Source organism: Aulonocara stuartgranti (genome assembly GCF_965226115.1).
Source record: "Aulonocara stuartgranti genome assembly, chromosome: 10".
Taxonomy (NCBI): domain Eukaryota; kingdom Metazoa; phylum Chordata; class Actinopteri; order Cichliformes; family Cichlidae; genus Aulonocara; species Aulonocara stuartgranti.
The window spans coordinates 13,594,077-13,603,641 of record NC_138946.1 but is presented as its reverse complement, the minus strand read 5'-3'; the positions used below and the strand labels follow the sequence as shown (position 1 = coordinate 13,603,641).

Here is a 9,565-nt window from a genome sequence, read left to right as displayed (position 1 = left end):
CTTCCCCTACAGAGTTGGGTGGTGTCTTCAGTGTTGCCCCTTCTCTCCTACATGTACCCGCATGCAAACGCAGGCATCTGTGTAAGTAAACCCCGCATGTGAGCAAAAATCATTTGTCCCTATTTGAATATACAGCACACTAAAGTTTGCTATATTAGCCTATGCCATTTGTAATACTAGCACCGCTGTATGCAAATGTGGGGAAACTGGTGCTGTCGTAGGTTAAGGAGCTGCAATGAAAAATATATTTTTTTTAAGATTTCCCAGCCGCTTACAGTGCATAGAGGAAGAAATGTTCCATCCATCGCTGTGCCATTATTATAACGAGAGCACAATGCTGTAATTTGACCCGCAGCTTGAATCCATTTGCATGGCATTTAGTTTAAATACATCATTACAGGACACGTTTATTTTTACCATAGTGCGTTACTGTCGTGCAACATATTTGCAGTTTCCACTTTAGAACTGTTTTACAAATTGAAATCCAAAGTCCAAATACCTACATTCAAAATTCAGATAAACGCTTGCGAAAAAAGAAAAAAAAAGCACATTTGAATTGAAGAATTGTGTGAGCCTTCAGCATTTGCTTTGTAAAATGAACAACAGCGCCTCCCTATGTTTTCCCTCCCAAGTTCCTTTTTCAGTGCCATGGACATATCCTCGCACAGAGAGGTGATGGAATTAGTGGGTGAAAGGTTTTTGGTTTACAGCTAGTGTAAATGAATGCATTTATGCATGCTGCGCTAGTTTTTCATTTGCATTTGCAAAGTTTCCGGACAGACATTCCAAGGCTTGGATTGTCACTTTTCTGTTTCTGGGGAAGTTTTACAAAGAGGGATCTTTTTTCTCTTTTTTTTTCCAATCAAATTTTTATGTCATGGGGACAAAAGTAGTCGGCACTATACATGACCATTATACAGAATTCAGTTACTGCATGGTGAAAGTGTTGCAGAACCAAAGAGGGACTTGTATATAAGAAGTCTGGGTGAGAATGATGTAGTCTGCTGGATCTCAGAAAGTCCAAATCATTTTTGTATTTTATTGATTGGTTGATTGAGTTACGACCTAATGCCTTCAGCAGCCTTTTATTTTCCTTTGGAGCTCATCTGTCCACTTTTAACCAACCCTGCTGTAAGAAAAACTGCATTTCCAGGCATATTGCTTACAGTTTTTCTCAGTCGCTTTGGTGCATTTCTCACAACAGAATTAAACATTGCACAACAGTTAGTTCAACCACCACAACATGTAGTCGTTTTGGCACAACCCTGTGGCGGTTTCACGTTCACTGCGTCCAAAGGCAAATGCCTTTGGACATGAAGCAGTTGAGTGAGTACAAATATCTAAAGAATGGTCACGTTTGACTTCCTATTCATCACTATCTCCTTTCTTTCATCATGAATGTCACAATTATTCATACTTGTACCGGCTGAATAGTCATTGTCCTTACAACTAATAGTCTTCATTGCATTGCTTGTGTCAGTGCACTCAAAATTGCTGAACAGCTTGTCAAACGATTCATACACCCATTTTGAAAACCCTATTTTGGAGGAGTTCCCATGAAAATCTCCATAAACTACATGTCTCGGGTGAACCTTATCTCACACTAATGAAAATTGGTGTGTGTCACTCCTACTTGCAACCAATGAAAAGCCTCTCCTACCCAGTCACAGGTGAACCGCGGCACAGCATCCCCCACTCCACAAGTACATATATACTGCAATGTAAACCAACAGACAGGATTGGCATGAGGTGCATACTGAATCTACAAAACAGCAGAACATGGAACGTCAGCCTCGTGGAAGAGGAGTGAGGATCGGTGGAGGACGAGGACAAAACCGGGTGAGAAGAGGCCAACCACATAGACACGTTCCTGACGAAATCAGGGCAACACTTGTGGATCATGTGATAAACCATGGCCTCACAATGGCCGAGGCTGGTCGAAGGGTGCAGCCAAATGTTGGGAGAACTACTGTAAGTTCTATCATCCAGACATTTCGTCGGGAAAACAGGTGAGCACACCGTAATCTAGTTACAGTATGCAGCACAAACTAATTTGCTCTGCACTTTCATAGTCATACAGGAGACTTGCATTAGGACATGACCTTACAGATCCTTACACATAGACGTACTGTAACTGAAGCGCAGACTTGGCCCAGGTGTGGCATAGTGTGCTGTGGTACAATACAGTAATGCTGTAAAGAAAGGAGTTTTGAATGATAGTCCTGTGACAATCACTGTAAGCATGTTTGCGCTTACATGTGTGTGTTTTCCCATCTGCATCTCAAAAAGGACTGCCAGACAACCTAGAGGAGGTGGAAGAGGTCCACTTATGACTCCGCAGCAAGAGGAAAGAATTTGTGCAATGGTGGCTGCAAACAACGCTTTGAGACTGAGAGAAATACAAAGAACTGTCGTAAACGATGACACCATCTTCGGAAATATTCAGTCAATATCAATTTCCACCATAGACAGAGTCCTCAGACGGAATGAAATGTCCATGAAGCAATTGTACAGAGTGCCATTTGAACGGAACAGTGATCGAGTGAAGGAGCTCCGTCACCAGTATGTACAGGTAACACATGTTCGCATATGTACCTCTGTTCACTGTAACAGTTTAGGCCATGTACTCAACCTACATTTATGCATGTTACTGTAATCCTATGTACAATTCCAACTGTACAATCTGTTCTGCCAAATGCACCATTACAGACCTGTCTGATTCTCATCCTTTGTAAAGCATATCCTGGAGTTGGAGGCCAGGGAACCCCTGCACATGTTTGTATATCTTGACGAAGCGGGATTCAATCTCGCAAAAGGCAGACGGCGTGGACGGAATCACATTGGAGAAAGAGCCACCATTGATGTCCCAGGCCAACGAGGAGGGAATATTACAATGTGTGCCGCAATCTCAGAGAATGGTGTTCACACCCATATTCCTCGTATTGGTGCATACAATTCACAACACCTGTTGGCTTTTCTGGATGCTCTTCATAGGGACCTGATCCCACAAAATGGAAGGGATGATCCTGGTGACAATCGGACAATGTATGTAGTGGTTTGGGATAATGTAAGCTTCCATCACTCTGCTGTAGTCAGGCAGTGGTTTGCAGCACACGACAGGATGCTTATGGAGTTTCTTCCTCCTTACAGTCCATTCCTGAATCCAATTGAGGAGTTTTTCTCTTCCTGGAGGTGGAAGGTATATGACAGGCATCCACATACCCAAATGACCCTGCTAGCAGCTATGGATGCAGCTTGTGATGACATCACAGCAGAGTCCTGCAGAGGGTGGATTCGACACTCCAGAAGATACTTTCCCCGATGCATCGATAGAGCTGACATACGCTGTGATGTTGATGCAAATATGTGGGCAGACAGACGGGAGCGTCTAGATATCAATGATTGATATGCAGCAGTGTCTGTTTTTCAGTTTGTTTTTTTTGAGTCGTAACTACTGCAGTGAGGTTTACTGTCTAGGTGAGTTTGTTTGCTGTAAAATGTTTGATTTACTGTATTTCCCCAGTTTGCACAATGCTGTGAACAGTTTCAATTAAATATTATCAAGAGTGCATATGGAGTGTCTTGATTGTCCTTTACAATTTATGGTTTTCAACATGCCATGCATGCGGTCCGGACTTGACATGTCATTGGGAAGCACCTACAAAGACATCCGTCACAATGGGAACATGTTCAGACCATGTGATTTTGTGACCAAAGGTGCTGGTCTAATGACTTGTAATTGTGACAGCCCTGACACTTTGTTTGGTATCAGTACTTGCTTTTGATGAATGTATTGTCTGTTTTGCTCAAGGGATTTGTTGTTGATGCATTGACAACTTATTTTGGACACCTGACTTTTCTTTTTGATGGAGTGACTCACTTTTGCAAGTTATCCACCATGTTTTGCAGTTTGCACTAATTGTTTTGAGAAGTGCCTTAGTAGTGGTGGAGAGTTCAATTCTGTTGTGAGAAATGCACCAAAGCGACTGAGAAAAACTGTAACTGTTGTGTCCGCCCTACCACTGAGAAAATGATGCCATTACTTTTCTATTTCAGTGCTAATTCTAATTTTCATCCATTTTAACTGTAGCTTAAAGCAACATAGCCACAGAGGCAATCAAATGCAGCAGATAAATTAAAAAAGTAAAGTCACTAAAACATTTATACTGGAATTGATTCTCTTTCATTTGGTATTAATGCACAATCTCATCCTGCATTCAGTGCTTTTAGTGCTATTAATGCCTTTCTACGGGATGCGGTGTCATGTGGGTTTTTTAAAAGCACTTTTAAACTTTTAATTTTGCTTTAACACAACACCCACACCTCACAGGTTTTGCACAAAAATTACTGGAAATGAAATTCTTAGAGAGAAAAAAGTGACTATTTGGGTTTTTTATTTTTATTTTTTGGTTTTATCGCTTGAGAATTAAGTCACCAGGTTTACTATCAATTTAGCTGTAAAGTCGCACAAAAATTCCTATAAAGTACAATCATGCAAACAGACACACATACACACATGTAGAAAGAGAGGAGGTGTGCCCAGCTGGGACATCAGCAGTCACCCAGAAGTAGGCCATGTCGGCTGCGTCTTCATAAATACATGTGGGCACTACAACACTCCCCACTGTGGTGCTATTTAAAGAGCAGACGATTGACCACCTGTAAGGAGTTGAACCTGCTTGTGCTGACAAAATTAATTTCACCTTAGCTTTCTTTGTCCCCAAAGAGCCCTGGATTCACTGGTGTAGTCTTCCGAAACACACAGCAAGACCGTCACCAGACACATTCATCTATGGTTTGTGCACCGTGCCTGCATTTCAGGTCACAATGTACAGTATCAACATAGGTTTGAATTATTTCAAATAATTTCTTTCATTTAAGTCCAGAAAATCAGTTTTTGGAAATTGTCTTTTGCAGGATTCTGAGTTATTCTGTTAGGGTTATAATGTCAAACTTACTGGGTTTTCATAAAACATGCTTGTGCAGTAGTTGCAATTTCCAAATTATGTCCTTGCTCTCCATGTTTTTAAAATCATTTTAGTTTCACATTAACAAATTAAAAATATACACAAACATTCACTCTGCGAGCACAGCGGCAACATTAATAATTTATGGTTTTTCAGAGAGAAACATTATATCACAGAGATTTTTAATTTTTCACTTGAAAAAGAAAGCGACTTGGTGAGCACTCCTCTTCCTTGATACAGATCAACTGGCAGCACAGTTATTTTCTTCCTGTGCAGTGCAGAGAAAACTATTAAAGGGAAATTTTCAGGCCAGTCACAGATGGTTGAAATAAACAGCATACTACTCCCACTTCCATCTCTCATTACAGCCACACCGAATGATGCCAGGCCTTAGATGGGAAATCTGCAAGTACAGCAGGCAGACATTCAATGCATAAATTCAGCCGACTCAGAGAGGATGAGTATTTACCAAGAGTTTCTATGAAAACCTTAGTTATCTCTCAACGTGTACTTTAACTTTTTTTTTTATTTATGTATAGACAGCTATTTATTATTTGCAAAATTTCACTAGGAAAAAACTCAAGCATGTTAGCACGGAATTCTGCAAGAGAGCAGTCATTTCAGTCAGATACACGAGGAAAGTGATTATTGGTGTTCTTTAAAACATTTTAGTGTTAGCATCATTTTTGAATTAATCGTTGCTACCAATAGGGAGCCATCAAGTTTATTGAATCACTGTGAAATTAAAGGGCCTGAGAGCAATGTGTGCAGTTTTGCTTGTATGACTAATGATGTGGGCAAATAAATCTGTGCAGTCACATTGTAATAGCCTGACTTCACTTTAATGACAAGTAAAATCAGGTTCTATGGCATATGTAATTTTTAGGGTTAACATTCAGTTTAAGGTTAGATTAAGAGTTAATCAGATTGTGGATAGGGTTAGAGTTAGGTTAAGTGGATTATACTATATGGAAGCTAATGTCCTCTGAGGTGAGACGTGGCTGTGTCTGTGTGTGCATGAATGATTTTCTTAAAAACTAAACCGATTAGTCATAAAAGTCTGACCACACACAGGTGAAGTGAATAGCAATGATTACCTCTTCATCATGGCAGCTGGTAGTTGGTGGGATGCATGAGGGAGCAAGTAAACCTTTTGTCCCCACGGGGCAAGCATAAGGATTTTGGCGAGTTTGACAAGGGCCAAATTGTATTGGCTGGACAATTGTCTCAGACCATGTACACCCGTATTCCCTGATGCTCGTGACATCTTTCAGCAGGATTTGTGCACTGCCACAAAGATAACATGCTTCAGGAATTGTTTGATGAGCACAACAATGAGTTTTAGCTAATATCGTGACCTCCAAATTCCCCAGATCTCAATTTACTTAAGCATCCATGGGACATGCTGGACAAACAACTCGAATCCATGGCATCCTGTAAGTTGCCCACCTCGTAACTTACAGGATGCCACAGCAGACCTCCAGGGGTCTAGTGAAGTCCATTCCTCATCAGGTCAGGGCTGTTTTGGCAGGAAAAGGAGGACCAACACAATATTAGGCAGGTGGTCATATTGATCCGTGTATGTATGTAAATGTGTGGGAAATGTGAAAAAATACAGCTGGTGGCTTCTATTTTGCATATGACCAGAAGGTGGAATGGCAGAAATTAAGAGCCTGCTAATTGCAAAAACCTTTTATTTTGATGTTGACAATCACCCTGTGGCGAAACACTGCATTAAACAGACTAAAACACTTTTGTCCCTATTAATAGTTCAGATTTTTAAAAAGTTGTTATACAGCTTATCAATACTAAATCATTTAAGTGGAAAACTCTTTTTTTCCTTTTGTTTGTTTAATTTAAAACCATGGTCCACAATTGTAACAGTCTGAAAAAGGGAAGGCTCTATTTTAGTTAATTGAATTATAAAGATCTTTGTTTCATTATTGTTTTTATTTATTCATACACAAAACCAAAAAACAATAACTTCCTGATACTCCGACTCAATTAGATGATCCATGCAGGCTGACTGAACTCTGTCCTGAAAGTGTTTACTCTCCAACACCTGCTGCTAGGACAGCAATGAGTCATCATTCTCAAATGTGCCTTTAAACATTGCTGAGCAATTTTTTGGCTTGTTTTAGAAGTACACTAATGGACTCATTATCGTTAAGGAATATTTTGTCTCTCTGATATCAATCTTCAAACATCAATTCAATGAAGTCCTTGTGGGAGTCGGTAACAAGTCCCGATGCCCCAGATTTGGTATCTAAACAAGATATTTTTAGCTGGTTCCAACAAACAGATCTAATGTGGGAGTCAGTTGCACTGAAGAAGTAGATTGAACTGTTTGACACAATCATCATATCTCATAATACAATGTCAGTAATGTGACCCACAAACAATCTTGAGCAGAGAGTAATCCTCTGTGGTTCAAAATGTCCAGACTGACAAATTGAGGGCATGTCTATGAATTTTGACAGTTTTATATCCTCTTGCCAATGGAGCAATATAATTTCAGCAACATGGGGGTTTTTTTTAGTATTATTCATTTCAGCAGGTTAAAAATGACTTTGGTCTTGGTTTGTGTCACTTTGTTGCTCTACTCTTGAAAACCTCTCCTTATCCACTCTCTGCACAAGGCCATGAAGCTATTCCCTGCTAAACTAGGCCCACTGCTCTCCCTGGAGACATGGCTAGTTACCAGGAAGCCCACTAAACATTAAGGGCTCTGGCAGCCAGAGCAGAGTGGCTTGGTGAGGGACAGACGAGCAACTTCTGGAGCCAGAATTAGAAGAGGACTGCAAGACACCACAGAGAGCTGGGAAGTTGAACGCCTCAGCTTGTCTTTTGGCCAGCAACATAGCAGCAGAGCTGTCATCCCACTCACTAACATTGACGCTGCAGGTGTCTTGTGTGTGTGTGTGTGTGTGTGTGTGTGTGTGTGTGTGTGTGTGTGTGTGTGTGTGTGTGTGCTGCACTACTTTTTGTACAGGAGAAGGCATCAAGGAAGCGGGTGGATCCTTGCAGCCAAGTCTAAACAGAGCATCAAAATCTAAGATCCAAAGATATTTTAGATGCAACCAACTGAGCCAAGGCTTTGTACGAGTGTATCTGCACAGAGATGACTGTAGGTCTTACTGCTAAATTAAGATCTGATCAAGAACATTTCTATAATAGTTTCCTGTGTTTGTTCTATACACCCAGTTGACACACATCCTGTGTGATGTTCAGTGTTTACATAATTGTTTTGGGTTTTAGCTTGAAATCTACTCAATGGGAACACACTTTGTTACAAACAACTTGCTAATACCAGGTTTAACCCCAATTCTGCCTTCAGAACTGCTTTGATTGTCCATGGCATCAATTCAACAAGATGCCTTGGTCCATATCAACATGATAGTATCACACAGTTGCTGGTGAGTGTGTAGATCGTTTGAGTACAGTCAAGAAATCACTTTGAGATGAGATGAGCTTCGAAGCAGCCATTAGAAAAAGAGCATGTTGTGGACATAAAGGGAGGGACGTGTTTAAGAACAATACTCAGATAAGCTGTGGCATAAATGGTGCACAGTTGCTACTGAGAGGCCCAGAGTGTGTTAAGAAAAGATCACAAGCCTGAATCATTGATACAAAGCAAGATGGATCCATGCTTTGGTTTTGCTGGCACCAAATTCTCATCTTACCACCTGAATGTCATATAAATCGAGACCATCTGACCAGGCAATGTTTTTCCAATCCTCTGTGACATCCATACAGAACAATGTTGGTGAGCCAGTGTGCATTATAGCACAGCTGTTCTTAGCTGACAGGAATGGCATCCAATGTGGCCCATCTGCTTCAAGGTTGTGCATTCAGAGATGTTCGTCTGCATACCTTTTGGTTGCTGAATTGCTTCCCATCAACTCGGAGCAGTGTGGCCATTTTCCTCTAATCTCTAACACGATGCATTTTCACTCAGAGAACTGCCACTCACTGGATATTTGCTCTGTTTCTTTTCTCTTGGACTGCTCACTGTGAGCCCTAGAGATGGTTTTGTAGGTAAACCCCAGTAGATCACCAGTTTCTGATACACTCAGACCTGCTCGTCTGGCACAAACAATGTTCAAAATGACTTAAATGATCTTTCATCCTTATTCTGATGCTTGGTTTGAGCTTCAGCGGGTTGTTTTTACCATGCCTAAGTGACTAAATGCATTGAGTTACTTCCAGGGGATTGGCTGTTTAGATATCAGGAGAGTATACACTGCATATTGTTCCAGCAAGAATTCACTTGTGTGGTTTCTTCTAGACCAGTGTTTACATTTTAATAATAATATTAATAACTTATATTATGAATATATAGGTATTATTGCATCTGCATTTCTTTGTTTATTTCATACATGTGCTATGAGATTAGTTTTTTTGTAGATACATTGTATTTCAAACTCTTAAATGATAGATGGTATTTATTATTGCATTCGGTGTCTCACAGATGCAAATGAGTATTTCCAATTTAGATTTTGATCCATAGTTTTAATTTAGGTGTCCTGCTGTTTTTCTAAGTATTTTAGGGGGTTTTTTTTGTTTGTTAGTTTTTTAGCTTTTTTGAAAGTTTGGTT

At 40.3% G+C, this 9,565-nt stretch overlaps 1 protein-coding gene across 2 annotated transcripts; it reads left to right on the top strand.

Moving 5' to 3' along the window:
- The first annotated feature begins 1,607 nt into the window (after positions 1 to 1,607).
- LOC309716205 (uncharacterized protein) lies at positions 1,608 to 3,910 on the top strand. 2 transcript variants are annotated; one of them, XM_082549883.1, is made up of 4 exons: positions 1,608 to 2,009; positions 2,290 to 2,572; positions 2,738 to 3,045; positions 3,151 to 3,910. In XM_082549883.1, the coding sequence occupies exons 1-4, from the start codon at positions 1,780 to 1,782 to the stop codon at positions 3,404 to 3,406; spliced, it is 1,077 nt and encodes a 358-aa protein (XP_082406009.1). In that variant the 5' UTR covers positions 1,608 to 1,779; the 3' UTR covers positions 3,407 to 3,910. The 2 variants fall into 2 exon arrangements, with proteins under 2 accessions (XP_082406009.1, XP_082406008.1); XM_082549882.1 differs by having other exon boundaries at positions 2,738 to 3,910.
- The last annotated feature ends 5,655 nt before the right edge of the window (positions 3,911 to 9,565 follow it).

Coding starts and splice junctions, on each gene's coding strand:
- LOC309716205 (XM_082549882.1), top strand. CDS start 1,780: ATGGAACGTCAGCCTCGTGGAAGAGGAGTGAGGATCGGTGGAGGACGA. Junction 2,010..2,289: donor ACATTTCGTCGGGAAAACAG/GTGAGCACACCG, acceptor CATCTCAAAAAG/GACTGCCAGACAACCTAGAG. Junction 2,573..2,737: donor TCCGTCACCAGTATGTACAG/GTAACACATGTT, acceptor TCCTTTGTAAAG/CATATCCTGGAGTTGGAGGC.